The sequence below is a fragment of the Bufo gargarizans genome, chromosome 7, assembly GCF_014858855.1.
Source record: "Bufo gargarizans isolate SCDJY-AF-19 chromosome 7, ASM1485885v1, whole genome shotgun sequence".
NCBI lineage: Eukaryota > Metazoa > Chordata > Amphibia > Anura > Bufonidae > Bufo > Bufo gargarizans.
This window is the reverse complement of record NC_058086.1, coordinates 173,076,800-173,091,668: the sequence shown is the minus strand read 5'-3', so window position 1 is coordinate 173,091,668 and position 14,869 is coordinate 173,076,800. Positions and strand designations below refer to the sequence as shown.

At 49.2% G+C, this 14,869-nt stretch overlaps 1 protein-coding gene across 4 annotated transcripts in view; it reads left to right on the top strand.

Annotated features, from left to right (window-relative positions):
• SEMA3F (semaphorin 3F) overlaps positions 1-14,292 on the top strand; it is a 56,162-nt gene extending 41,870 nt beyond the window's left edge. The window contains exons 7-19 of one of the 4 annotated variants that reach the window (XM_044300622.1): positions 1,111-1,204; positions 1,984-2,103; positions 2,189-2,328; positions 3,524-3,638; positions 3,726-3,795; positions 3,873-4,017; positions 4,162-4,384; positions 7,336-7,424; positions 7,791-7,832; positions 8,138-8,307; positions 8,430-8,497; positions 9,880-10,013; positions 12,570-14,292. In XM_044300622.1, the coding sequence (XP_044156557.1) occupies positions 1,111-1,204; positions 1,984-2,103; positions 2,189-2,328; positions 3,524-3,638; positions 3,726-3,795; positions 3,873-4,017; positions 4,162-4,384; positions 7,336-7,424; positions 7,791-7,832; positions 8,138-8,307; positions 8,430-8,497; positions 9,880-10,013; positions 12,570-12,971 (1,812 nt within the window). In that variant the 3' untranslated portion in view covers positions 12,972-14,292. The remainder of the gene's footprint in view (positions 1-1,110; positions 1,205-1,983; positions 2,104-2,188; positions 2,329-3,523; positions 3,639-3,725; positions 3,796-3,872; positions 4,018-4,161; positions 4,385-7,335; positions 7,425-7,790; positions 7,833-8,137; positions 8,308-8,429; positions 8,498-9,879; positions 10,014-12,569) is intronic. The other 3 variants (XM_044300625.1, XM_044300623.1, XM_044300626.1) reach the window with 3 other exon arrangements.
• The last annotated feature ends 577 nt before the right edge of the window (positions 14,293-14,869 follow it).

The following is a 14,869-nucleotide window of genomic DNA, read 5'->3' as shown; positions in this document are numbered from 1 at the left end:
GCCCCTTCCACAGTGAGCGGGGGGCTGTGCACTTGCCAGTCATGGCATGGGATGTGTATGAATGGAGTCGCCATGTGATGCTTGTTCTGCCATGCTGTCTTCAGAGCTGGCTCAATGATTCACAAGACCATGGCTACTCCGCTCATACATGCCCGGCTGGTTCACTCCTCCTCAGACGTACCACCGTTTCCTCTCCATAGCTCCTGGACAGAGTCCTCGGAGCAGAGCCGGTAGTCCGCCCCATAGTCTGCCGAAACACAGACCAGTGTCGCCACGTCATTCAGCGGGCGGCCCGGTCTGTACATAACATGTACTGCACGGTGTCTTTCATTCCCTCGCTGTGTGTTCAAGATCCCTGCTTCCTGTCATGGACTGGGAATGTTCTCATTTACTTTAAGAGGCTTGGAAACAGTCCTGTTCTAGTCCGGCTCACGCACCTAAGGGTTTGGTACAGTGTCTCAGTGCAGGTAAGAGCTACGAGTCTGGAGTCCAAGACTGAAGGATGAAGATAACTGTAGATCAGGACAGGTTTTCAGCCTCTGAGTTTAATCAGGAAAGTTTTTGTTTATTTACAGACTGCAAGCAGAGATCTTGAAAACAGTGGGGAATGAAGGCAAAGTCTATTAGGAGTCTCCAAAACTTTTCATTATTTGATGATTAAGAATTACTGACATGAGCCCCTCCTAAAGGGAATACAGTACTTTAGATTGTAAGCTCTGGAGGGCAGACATGACCTGTTCATACCCTGTTGTATGTCGGAGCTTTCTGCCTTTGTGGCGGGCGCCATTTTGAAGCTTTGCACGTCATGTACTGAGAGAGTGAAGCCGCCTCTTCAGCCTGTATCATTTGGTTGCTGTCTGTGCTTGAGGATTAGTGTTGCGGCACAGCTTGTCCGCTGTCCCATTGTCCTTCCTCTCGATCACCTCCGGTGCACCTCCATAACGTCTCCACCTCCTCCTCCCAGGAGCTTTATATCGTCTTCATGGATCAGGCATCCCCTGTAATAAAGTCCTGAGGACCTATAATCTTCCAATGGTTTATTAACCCTTAGTGTGACAGTGTGATGTCTGCGGCTCTGTACCTCACCCCTCTGCCTCTTTACCCCCACAGGATTATGTCTTCTACCTGGACCCAGATCGCGTCGAGTCAGGGAAAGGAAAATGTGCCTATGACCCTAAACTGGACAGTGTCTCCGCACTCATCAGTAAGTGGAGTCTTTGGGGGCTGGATTTTTTATATGGTCGTTATAAACTCTTTAACGTCAGCTTGTGCTGATCCATGTGCCCTGCTCCAATCGCATCCAGAGCTGCATTCATAAGCCTTATATTATATGCGTGTTGCCTGCAGCACAAAGAACAGTTCATTGCAGGATGGTGCACGTGAAGCAGCTCTGGACATGACTGGAGCACAAGTCTTCACACCCCGTAGTTTTAGGAACTATGAAGGGAAGTAGAAGTGTTCATGTTCTCCCGGCTTGTTTACCAGGGCAAGGGGCATCCTGTAGGGCTTATACTTGAGGACAGCCTCTTCCGTTAGTGCATCCATATAAGTCACCAGTCGTAGGCTGCCGCTTGGTCATTACGCGGTGACACTTTCCTCCGGACACTCAGTCATCCCCATCAGGCACCATACAGCTTGTGGAGTGATGGGTTAACGTGCAGACGGTGTTTGTGAGCAGCTGTTGGATCCAAAGATGAGGTCCATCTGGGGGGGACACAAGGCTGCCAGATCTCATTCCCGCTAATCTGTTTGCCCCTCCGAGAGGGACCCGCCATGTGACCCCCTCCCTGCGTCCACCACCTGAGGGGCTTTCCTTACAATCTGAGGTTGAGACTTTCTAATTAATCAGGAGCAGCTGCTGGGCTGGGAGCCAGCTAGAGAAGCGTCACTCCGTCTTCTGCGCTGTACACATCTGTGTGAAGTGTAGCGGCGCCCAGACAGCGAGAATCGTCTACATGTCGCATCTTGTCCTGACTTTTACAGATGAGGAGCTCTACTCCGGGGTATACATAGATTTTATGGGCACTGATGCTGCTATTTTCAGAGCGATGGGCAAGCAAGCCGCCATGAGGACCGACCAGTACAATTCCCGCTGGCTCAATGGTAAGACTCCAGTCATACGCTGCAGAGGAGGATGATGGGTAGAGGACCTGTTCTTCTCCTCAGATAATGACCCTTCTCTCCACAGATCCAGCGTTCATCCACGTACAGCTCATCCCTGAGAGCTTGGAGCGAAATGACGATAAACTTTATTTCTTCTTCCGGGAGAAGTCGACAGATTCTCCGCACAGCCCAACCGTATATTCCCGCATTGGAAGAGTGTGCCTGGTAAGAAGGGGACTGTCGCATCACCATCTGCCTCCGTAACGGTCATCTGATCAAGGAAACCGGTCGCAGAGGTTTTCTGGTTGTGTCCATGCTTTTAATATCGATGACCGATCCTCAGCTGTTAATCTATTCTGATAATAGGTCATCAATATTAAAAGCCCGGACAACCCGTCCTAGTGGTTTGCCACAATGTATCAGTCTTGATTGTAGGTTGTCTAGCTTATAGACATGAGGCTACACTGGATACATTGTATCAAACCCTCTCCTCTGACAGGCCAGGTTTCCAGTCTCTCTATAAACTAAAATGTTTCCACCCACTGATGGCAAGCAGAGATGTTGACAATTTTGTGAAATTGAAACCAAATTATCAATTAGCAGAAGTCTTAAAATGATTAAAGCGTTATCCAACATTATATCGGACCGCCGAGTGGTCGACCCACAGTGGTGATCATACTTACCTGCTCCTGTGTTCAGTCTCTATCGCTCCGCGGCCTGCTCTTCATCTCCCTGCTGCGCTGACATCAGCACCCTGCTGACGGCGAGGTACGTGACCACTGCAGCCAGTGGCTGGTGGCAGCAGTGGCCTGTGCCCTCTGCATCACCTTGCAATAGAGGTCGAACCCAGCGGTGGAGATCATGTAAGTATGATGTCCACTGTGGGCCGGCCACTCTGTGAGGTCTGCTATAGTGTTGGATAACCCCTTTTAGCCTAATTTATGAAAACTCTAATGAACATGCAGGTTCCCTGGCTCCGGGCAGCTTGGTCTTGATGACCAGGATTAGAAAACATGGCTGCTTTCTTAAAAAAACAGGGGGCAGAAAAGTGCTGGACCCACCTGTTCTGCGATGGAGATTGTGGTGGCGTAACCTATTGTACAGGGGGTTCTGCACCATTTTTGGACAGTAGTTTCAGAATACACACGTTACACAGATTAACCAAGCCCGGACCAGCTTCCAGTCTGACATTACAGTCCATGGGTCCTACTTGAAGGAGTTTGAGGAGTGGAGTCATAGACTCCCCGTTCATGGAGGGATTCAGCTGCACAGAGGTAACCACATGAATCCGTGATAAACGTGGTTCTACAATATTTAGTGTGGATGTCGGATCATCCGGATCCTGCAGGCAGCGGGTCTGATGTACTGAATTCTTCCATCGCTGTACAATGTGAGTTACAAATAATGTTACTTGTCCTAGAACGACGACGGAGGTCACTGCTGCCTGGTAAATAAATGGAGCACGTTCCTGAAAGCGCGTCTCATATGTTCAGTGCCGGGGGCTGACGGGATAGAGACTCATTTTGATGAACTACGTATGTATCTGGGGTGAGAGGCCTGGCGCTCAGCGGGACATGTTGTATGATGTAACGACATCACCGGTTTATTGTGTTTTCTTCCAGAGGACGTCTTTATTCAGCAGACGCAGGACAATAAGAACCCTGTCATCTACGCCGTCTTCTCCGCCTCCGGGTACATCCTGCATCTTATCCCTGCTGTTTGCATTGTCGTTTTGTGTGCATCTGTCTAACCTCCCCCTTCTTGTGTAGCTCTGTGTTTAAGGGTTCGGCGGTGTGCGTGTACTCGATGGCTGACATACGCATGGTGTTTAATGGACCATTTGCTCACAAGGAAGGACCCAACTACCAGTGGATGCCGTATACAGGGAAGATCCCATATCCACGCCCGGGCACGGTAAGAGCAATTCCTTCAGGATTAGTACGCCGCTTTAATGCAGTGTAACTCCGTTCCTTTAGAATCTGCTTTGTTTCTTATTTTTTAAACTGATCCACGTGTGGCGGCGCTGATGTATAACGTCATCCTTGTGTTTGTGCACAGTGTCCAGGTGGCACATTCACTCCGTCCATGAAGTCAACGAAGGATTACCCAGATGAAGTAATAAACTTCATGAGGACTCACCCGGTCATGTACAATCCGGTGTACCCCATCCATCGACAGCCATTGCTCGTCCGCACCAATGTCAACTACAAGTTCACCACCATTGCTGTGGATCAGGTGGATGCGTCTGACGGGCGATACGAGGTTCTGTTCTTAGGCACAGGTAATGAGGCTTCAATCACAGTGAAGTATAACGTTAATGAAGTGTAATCAGTGATGTGAGATTGTGAGGAAGGAAATCAGCGCAAGCTACTGATTGTCCAGCACATCACAATCAAGTCTGTGCCTCGTGTGCGGATGGTGGCAGCATCGTAAACTAAGTCCCTGTAATTATCTGTCCTGAAGTCGAGAAATGCTGTGCAGCTGTATCCCTCATATCTGTTTCTAGGAAAGTTGGGTGATGACCAGTATGACGCCATTACAGCTCCCACAGGGGGCAATCGCCACTTGGCTTTCCTCAAATCTGTGGAGTGATTGGCATTCACTGCTGGAGGAGTTTCCTTTTAGACAAGGAAAAACATGGATGAAGCATGGACTGTGAATGTGTGGAAACGTGATGGTCTAGCCACACAGAACCCGGAGCTAAAACGTCCGGAGAAGGAGAGTGTGTACCCCCCCCATTGTGAGCCGGCTGCCGCTGCGCCACCAATGCGAGGGTAATAGTGAGGAGGGAGGGGAGGGGCAGTCAATACAAATATTGACTGCGGGTGCCGGACGTATCGCATACCCTGTCTCAATGACAGGAATCGGCGAACCACTGCAATTTACCCCTCAAATGCTGCACCTGAGGGGTTAATGGCATGGTTTGGCGGGATCCCTGTCATTGAGGCAGAGTGCTGTCTGTGTAATATGGCCGGCACCCGCAGTCTATATTTGTATTATGGGGTTAGTACATTTATTGGTGCGCCCCCCCATACCCCAGTATTATAAATTATAATCATTGGTGGCGCAGTAGCCACAGGGTCCCCTCCCCTCTTCGTTGGTGGCGCAGTGGCAGCTTCTGATCGGAGCCCCAGCAGTGAAATCTCAGGGCTCCGATCGGTTACCATGGCAGCCAGCACGCTACTGAAGCCATCCATGGCTGCCATGGTAATCTCCCTGCTGCCGTGTGCAATAAATCTCTATTAGGGTGCATAGGACAAGGGATGAAAAGATTCCAGGTTCTAGCCCCATAAGGGGGCTAATAGTTATAAAAATAAAAAGTAAATTTTTTTTAATTTTAACCCTTTCCCAATTTTATAAAAGAAAATATAAACCATAAAAAGAAACTAATTGGGTATCGCCATGTCTGAAATTTTTTTTAGTCTCCTTCTCCCATAAAAAAATTGGATAGGACTGTTCCATAAATTGCGGAATGCACACTCTTTTTGGGGCATTTAATTTTTTTCTTTTGCGTGGTATCGAGTATTGCATTACTTTTTATGGGACCGAAATTGAATCAAAATTTTGGTATTGTGACATCCCTAGTCATGGGGGTATAAGTCCTTTTAGGTCACAAAGAAATGGCATCTAGTGGCTGTAAAAAGTCGCTGCGCTCTGGGGGCTGCTGCACAGACAGGCCGGGGCTGAGAACAGTCGCTGCCCTCGGGGGGGCTGCTGCACAGACAGGCCGGGGCTAAGAACAGTCAGGCCGGGGCTAAGAACAGTCGCTGCCCTCGGGGGGGCTGCTGCACAGACAGGCCGGGGCTAAGAACAGTCGCTGCCCTCGGGGGGGCTGCTGCACAGACAGGCCGGGGCTGAGAACAGTCGCTGCCCTCGGGGGGGCTGCTGCACAGACAGGCCGGGGCTGAGAACAGTCGCTGCGCTCTGGGGGCTGCTGCACAGAGAGGCCAGGGCTGAGAACAGTGGCTGCGCTCTGGGGGCTGCTGCACAGACAGGCCGGGGCTGAGAACAGTCGCTGCCCTCTGGGGGCTGCTGCACAGACAGGCCGGGGCTGAGAACAGTGGCTGCGCTCTGGGGGCTGCTGCACAGACGGGCCGGGGCTGAGAACAGTCGCTGCGCTCTGGGGGCTGCTGCACAGACAGGCCGGGGCTGAGAACAGTCGCTGCGCTCTGGGGGCTGCTGCACAGACAGGCCGGGGCTGAGAACAGTCGCTGCACTCTGGGGGCTGCTGCACAGACAGGCCGGGGCTGAGAACAGTCGCTGCACTCTGGGGGCTGCTGCACAGACAGGCCGGGGCTGAGAACAGTCGCTGCCCTCGGGGGGGCTGCTGCACAGACAGGCCGGGGCTGAGAACAGTCGCTGCGCTCTGGGGGCTGCTGCACAGAGAGGCCGGGGCTGAGAACAGTCGCTGCGCTCTGGGGGCTGCTGCACAGAGAGGCCGGGGCTGAGAACAGTCGCTGCGCTCTGGGGGCTGCTGCACAGACAGGCCGGGGCTGAGAACAGTCGCTGCTCTCTGGGGGCTGCTGCACAGACAGGCCGGGGCTGAGAACAGTTAAGACCTATATGGGAAGCGCCAGTCTTTAGTAAATGACCCCCAATGTTTTATTTGACTGAAATGCATCTTTATGATGCCAAGGTGCCCTTCCTGACAATGTATGAAACATGTTTTATGAAATAAAAGTAAAAAGACAGTCAGACAGGTGAATCAAGCCACGCTTTGGTCCTAGTGACCCCTGAAATTTATATATTTAATTAAAATAGTGTGACCACCTCCTGTAGGACCTACAAGTCTGTTGTGTGCCCTTCCTGACAATGTGCACCTATGATGGGCACACTCTGAACAACCCACTTATCAGGGTTCTCCGCTAGGATGTCCCATTTTCTGTGGGAGCGGTGAAGATGGCTGACCGCTGCGATCTCCGGCACTGCCACAGAGAATGAATAGAGCAGCAGGGGACACGGCCGCTCCATTAGATTTGGGGGGGGGGGGAATTGTGACCCTATTCTTGGTGGGCAACAAGGAGATGGATATTACTGCATGGGGGCAACAAGGAAACACGAGTACATGTTCTGTGTTTGTTTTTCTCTAAATGGGCATTTATCGCGATATATATCGTTATCATAGGAATATTTAGGATATCGCCCAGCCCTAAACAGACTCCATGAAATGTCGCACTTTCTGCGTAGCCGTCTGTGTATCTCGTCTTGTAATCCTTCCACCATTTGTTTAAGATCAAGGCATGGTGCAGAAAGTGATTGTGCTTCCAAAAGATGACTTGGAGACGGAGGAGCTCATCCTGGAGGAGGTGGAAGTGTTTAAGGTGAGGGCATCTTTAGGTTGGTGCCGATTACACAGTACATTTTGCCGCCACATACTAGACACGCTGCTGTTTGTCATGGCCATCATGCACTTACGTTAGCTCACGGACTCGGATCTGCTGCATTCACTCACGTCCGTGGTGCAGACAGGGATGTGGAGGCCAGCCTTGTCCTGGTAATATATAGATACTATAGTCGGGTTATTTCTCATCGCTCCAAGATCCTTACACAAGGAATACCTGTACCCGACCTGCCACAGGGATGACGACCATCGCAATCTTCTAACTTTTCCTGGACTGAACATTATTTTGTTATACGATGCCTCATCTGTGTCCTACTCATGTGTAACCCAGTGTCCCCTCTCTTAGGTCCCTGCATCCATCAAATCCATGAAAATCTCATCAAAACGAGTAAGTGCTCCTATCTTTATTCTCCGGGCGATGGTTCTTGTAGCACTGTCTATATGTAATTGAAGTAGTCCGGATTGATCACCCGGCCACGGGTAGTGAGGAGGAGGCTCTGGTTATTGGTTGTCCACAGGTGGCTTCTCTCATCCATCACACCAGGCTGCTCCAACAGTCCAGATCTAGACCAGACACGGCCAAGTTCCAATGTACCAACTCGTCTTGTGTGGATTCTGCCCTGATGTTCAGTGTCAGTCAGTTCTCGGGATACGTTCTATGTGGCAGAATAACTCGTTCCTCTCTCATTACAGCAACAGCTCTATGTCTCGTCCGTGTCTGGGGTGACACATCTTGCCCTCCATCGCTGTGACGTATACGGGGAGGTGTGTGCTGATTGCTGTCTAGCCAGAGATCCGTACTGTGCCTGGGATGGAAAAACGTGTTCGCGCTATTCAGCATCCTCCAAGCGGTATGCAGAGGGGTGAGGCCTGGGCTTAATTCATAGAGAAACCTTATCGTATACAACAAACGCACACCACGGCCTTATCCACCTGACATCTGTCCCCTCCTCTTCTGGTCTCCATTTCTCTCTCTTATTCACAGGCGAAGCCGTCGACAGGATGTCCGACATGGGAATCCTATGAGGCAGTGCCGCGGCTACAACTCAAACGGTAAGATCAGGACTAGGACGTCCTACAATCTATTCAACCCAAATAACGGTGCCGTGTATATGATACCGACCTAAGTCCCCATGACTGCTGAGCAAAAGATTATTGATAATGTCACTTAATCCCTTACATCACCTGCAGAGCTGACCTGGGGCCCCGCAACGCTCACTAAACTACAAACTGTTTCATACATGCAAAATAATCTAGATGGGTTTGTAGATGGTACTTGGACTGCATCAGCTTTTGTTTGAGTCCTGGATTTAGTCCTTGATCTGATTGATATATTCATCTCCTTGAACTGTAGAGTCACTCTAAAGTACATAACTTACCCTGAGTTACATCCTGTATTATACTCCAGAGCTGCACTCACTATTCTGCTGGTGCAGTCACTGTGTACATACATTACTTATCCTGTACTGATCCTGAGTTACATCCTGTATTATACCCCAGAGCTGCACTCACTATTCTGCTGGTGCAGTCACTGTGTGCATACATTACTTATCCTGTACTGATCCTGAGTTACATCCTGTATTATACTCCAGAGCTGCACTCACTATTCTGCTGGTGCAGTCACTGTACATACATTACTTATCCTGTACTGATCCTGAGTAACATCCTGTATTATACTCCAGAGCTGCACTCACTATTCTGCTGGTGCAGTCACTGTGTACATACATTACTTATCCTGTACTGATCCTGAGTTACATCCTGTATTATACTCCAGAGCTGCACTCACTATTCTGCTGGTGCAGTCTCTGTGTACATACAGTACTTATCCTGTACTGATCCTGAGTTACAGCCTGTATTATGCTCCAGAGCTGCACTCACTATTCTGCTGGTGCAGTCACAGTGTACATACATTACTTATCCTGTACTGATCCTGAGTTACATCCTGTATTATACGCCAGAGCTGCACTCACTATTCTGCTGGTGGAGTCACTGTGCACATACATTACTTATCCTGTACTGATCCTGAGTTACATCCTGTATTATACCCCAGAGCTGCACTTACTATTCTGCTGGTGCAGTCACTGTGTACATACATTACTTATCCTGTACTGATCCTGAGTTACATCCTGTATTATACTCCAGAGCTGCACTCACTATTCTGCAGGTGCAGTCACTGTGTACATACATTACTTAGGGCTCATGCACATGACCACAGGGTGTTTTGCGGTCCACAAATTGCACATTGATACCGGCCATGTACATTTTGCGTAATGGAAGGGACGGCCCCTAATAGAACTGTCCTATTCTTGTCCACAATGCGGACGTGTTCTATTTACTTTTTTTTTTTTTTTTTTTTTTGCGCGGAACGGAGATATGGACACGGAATGCACACAGTAATTTTTAATTTTTTTCCCCTTGAATTGCCTCTTCTGCAGCCAGTAAGAATGGGATGGATGCCGCCCAGTATGGGGTGGAGGGAAGCTCTGTGTTCCTGGAATGTCAGGCACGTTCCCCACAGGCTTCCATCAAGTGGATCCTACAGAAGGACAACTCTGAGCGCAAAAAGGAGGTAAGATGGTCACAAATGTTGGGGGTAATGACCCCCTCAGAGTACTGTACCCTGAACTGTTAAAGAGGTCTTCTACCTTTTTGTATAAATTCTGTGCAGGACTAGAAAAACAGCAGGGCCTCGCTGATCAGTGGCTTGTGACTTGTATGCATCTCCCTTCAATTAAAGTGAGCAGCAAAACCTGTGGATGTTGACGTGCTGTTTTTGGAAGACGGCAGCCATGTTTTTCTAATCCTTGACAACCCTTTTATTTCTCAATTAATCCAAAATCTCTACACAGTTGTAATTGTCTTTGGGGAGATTTATTAAATCTGCCATTTTTAGCACCAATGTAATACAGTGGTTCAGAGTAAAATGGAGCAAATTTGTTAAAAGGCACTCTGCCCGTAAAAAAATAAAATACATAGTCAGTTGCTAGTCCTGCTCTCAGCTGAGGATTTGTTACTAGGTTTCCAGTGTACAGTGATGTTTGTGAACCCTAAAGAATGTTCTATATTTCTGCATAAAATTGATCTAAAACTACATCAGATTTTCACAGAAGTCCTAAAAGAAGATAAAGAACCAAATCAAACAAATAAGTTACAAATATCAGACCTGGAGGAAATTGCTCCAAAATAACGTGTATGAGCGGTAAAAGTATCTGAACCCCTGCTTTCCGTACAAGCTGTCCTGGCCCAGATGCAGAACAGGCCCAGACCATGATCCTACCAGCACCGTGTGTCAGCGGGGATGAGGTCTTTATGCAGGATACAGGGTTTTCCGTTCTCCAGACATAACTCTTCTCATTTACACCAGAAAGTTCTATTCCCGATTGACCCGTCCAAAGAACATTCTTCCAATACCTTCTGGCTTGTCCACGTGACCTTCACAAACTGCAGACGAGCAGCAATGTTAATATTTGGAGAGGAGTGGCTTTCTCCTTTCAGTCCTGCCATGCTCGGCATTGTAGTTCAGTGCACTCCTAATGGTGGACTCATGAACATTAACAGGTAATGTGAGAAACGCTGTCTGGTGCTTAGAAGGAACTTGGGTGACCTCACAGACTATTACACGACCTGCTCTTACCTTGTCTTTGTCACCTCACTACTCCTCGGGGAGGAAATAATGGTCAGGAATTTCCTCCATTTGTGCACACTCTGTCTGACTGTAGATTGGTGGAGTCCAGACTCTAAGAGATGGTTTTATAACAAGCCTAATGAGCATCAACAATTCTTCCTCTGAGGTCCTCAGAAATCTCCTTTTGTTTGTGTCACTTCCACAGCGATGTGAAGATCAGACTTTGATAGATCACCTGTTAAAAACAAGATGCCTGCTCACACCTGACTCGCGAAGACTGGAGTAGGGAACACCCCTGGAGCTTACACTGAGCTTGTCCATAGGCCAGTCCCTGACTGAGGCCGGGAGAGCGATGTCACCCCTTTGTCTGTATAGGAAAGCACAACCTGCTTCACTCTTAGGTTACGATCACTATGTTGTAGCCCTCCGCAGGGCCTCGTCAATGGTATACGAGGGCAGACCCAGAAAACGGTCTTCACGTGTACTGCAAGGGATACACTGACTTTAATGGGTTAAGTGGAGTTTAAAGGTTTCATCTTTGGACTCCGTTTTGGCCTGATGTCAGTTCCTTTCCAGCAGAATGTCGTGGACGGAGCTAGAGAGCCGGAAAGGAACAGAAAACCGGTCAAACAGAGTCCAAAGCTGAAAGCTTTAAACCCCATGTAACAGTCAGTGTACCTAGGACGTATTTCCCCAGCGGAAAGCTAAACGCAGTCTGCCGGCGGGCAAGAATAAAACGTCTTTTTGTTATGTGAACAGAGCTGATAGATTATATTGGCTTAGATTCTATGGATTTGCGGGGATATTACACCAGTCCCTCAAATGTAGAGATCCGGGTCTCCTGGATGATGGCGGTGCGGACAGATGATGTATAGCCATAGGGAGTATGTCAGGAAGTCTAGAGATTTCAGGATTTTTGCTCCTTCCTCTGCTCTATAGATATTGCAGGAAAGATGAGCTCCATCTAGAAACAGAGCTGAACTCCAGCAGATCCTGATGCCGCAAAGTCCGCCAAATATATGGAGTGGGGCAAAAACAAAAATGTGAAGGCAATGGAATTACATCCATTTTGTTAGTGTATCAGTTTAGGTCAGAGGTTATTCTACTCTGATACATTGTAACGCACCTTCAGATGTGTAATCAGGACTTGGGTCTAGGTCAGTGATGGGGAACCTTTTAGAGACAGTGCAGTACAGTACACAGTGACTGTACCAGCAGAACAGTGAGTGCAGCTCTGGAGTATAATACCAGATGTGCCCTGCGCTGCCTGGGCCGTGCCTAGTGTGCCCTGCGCCGATGAAGGGCAGGGAAACTCTAAGGCATATTGGTACACCATATATTTTTTCCAGGGTGCGGGTGCCCACAGAGGCCTCTGAGTGCCTCCTCTGGCACCCGTGCCATAGGTTCGCCATAACTGGTCTAGGTAGAGGTTTCCATTCACTGACTGCATGCAACTCCTCATTGTGATTGCCCTGGTAATAAAGATGTCTTCTTCCACAGCTCCGCTCGGAGGGCCGCTTCTTGAAGACTGAACAAGGTCTCCTCATCCGGACTCTCCAGTTGTCGGACACCGGCGTCTACCACTGCACGGCCACCGAAAACAACTTCAAGCACACAGTAATGCGTGTCCAGCTCCACATTCTGAGTGCTGAGGCTGTTGCTGCCGCTCTTCTTCACCCTGAAGCACCAGCTGCCGTTGCATCTCACCCTGCTGGGCCCCCAGGGGCCTACGATGATCTAGTGCAGCTTCTATCCCAGCCGGAGATGGGACTCATCAACCAGTACTGCCAGGGATACTGGCGCCCATCAGGCTCTGCTCACAGTGACGCCAAAGATCTTCAGGACCAGAAACGAGCGAGGAATCGACGGAACCACCCGCCCACAGAGGAGCTGCAGACATGAAGGGGTGCTGGCTGCGGCAGGCGAACCCCCAGCCTCCTGACCCCTACATCTCCCTCAGACTAGCCCCTATTTTATTTTTACCCCAATTTTTTTTTTAATGAGTAAAAAACTATAAATATATAAATATCTATAAATGTAAAGAACGTCGGAGGAGTTGCCTTTCAAGGTCCCTCAGAATTATTTATTGGGGGACGCAGAAATTCCCAGTTTGGATGAGGAGGTTTTTGCTCGGGCAGTTTGTTATACTGCAGCATGTGAACAGCTTCATCATATGGAACTTGTTGCATTTCCTGCAGAACGTCGCAGCCCTGGTGCTCGGCTGCACATTGCACCTTTCCTGTATCATGACCACTGCACGGTGAGCAGAGCATTACCTCCACTGCCTGAGGTCCAGCTGCTCTGCAGACCGCTGCTCCGCTAAGACGCTCTGGTTCCTGCGCCAGCCTCTGCCTCCTGCCATTCTTGTACATGTATTTAGCGGCCCCTGAGCTGCACGGACGTTTTACAGCGCCGGAGCCGCTCCGCCTGGTGACTCCTCCTGTCCTATAAGCTTCCATTATTTTATGTCATGTCTGATCAGTGGCTGAAGCTTCCATGATCCGCCCTCGTGCGAACATCATGCTACATGGGAGTGCTGCACCTGGAGCTGCAGAGTGGGGGCCCTAGAATGGCAGTCGGGGGGCGAGCACGGCGGGCCTTCTGCTACCTTTAAGTCTTCCTTATTGTCATTGCGTGGTACGATTAGCATTAAACATATGAACCTGATAGAAAGACGGCGCCGAGGGTGACAAGATGGACGGCGGTCTCCTGACATCTGTATAATAGGGGGGGGGGGTCACATGTCCTTGCTAATAGGAACAAAATGGCGGACCATGCCCTGATGTCTGTAGGAAACGTCTTCAGAGATCCAGTCCGAGTCTGGGAACAGGGACCATGAATCGGGCGTCTGAGGTCACCTGCCCCCATGTGTACTGGTTGTAGATGATGGACTGGTGTATGAGGGGGTCATCGGGGGCCCCTCTGTATTGTGCTGTGCTCTATGATGCTCACAGGTACAGGGTGGGACCAGGACTTCACCGCTGGCGCTGCCCGTCACCCTCCCGCTGATTGTCTGTACATAGATGTAAATGAGAATGTAAGTATGAACCGTGCGGTGAATTCTCTCCTGTGGATGAACACAATACAATAAACACTGGCCTGTTTTATACAAGGTGACTGATTTACAGCGAGGGGGAGGGGAGGCGTCATGGTGTCCGGCGCCTCGCAATCATAACTGACCCCGTCCTCCATTGTCTAATGAAAATCTCTGCAGCGTTTCATGTACTTTTGTCTTCCACTTCTCCCTTTGTGAGTTCCATGATCTTGCTGTCAGTGAATAGAAACAATTATGGTTTACATCAAGACTGAAAACCTGTCTCACGGCTGAGGGTTTGTATTAGAGACAGTTCTGTCCTGGACTCCAGGGTAATAGCTCTTACATGCACTAATACATTGTAACAGGCCCTCAGCAGAGTAAGCAGCAATAGGTTAGGATGGAATTTCAATTTGTGTTTGTCAGTGAATGGTAACTTTTTGTTTTTGCAACCATGTCTAAAATGTCTACATACAAGCAACATTATAGATCTGTATGCAGTGAGCTCCCCCTAGTGGTGGCTGTATAATCTGTATGTAGTGAGCTCCCTCTAGTGGTGGCTGTATAATCTGCATGTAGTGAGCTCCCCCTAGTGGTGGCTGTATAATCTGTATGCAGTGAGCTCCCTCTAGTGGTGGCTGTATAATCTGTATGCAGTGAGCTCCCCCTAGTGGTGGCTGTATAATCTGTATGCAGTGAGCTCCCTCTAGTGGTGGCTGTATAATCTGTATGCAGTGAGCTCCCCCTAGTGGTGGCTGTATAATCT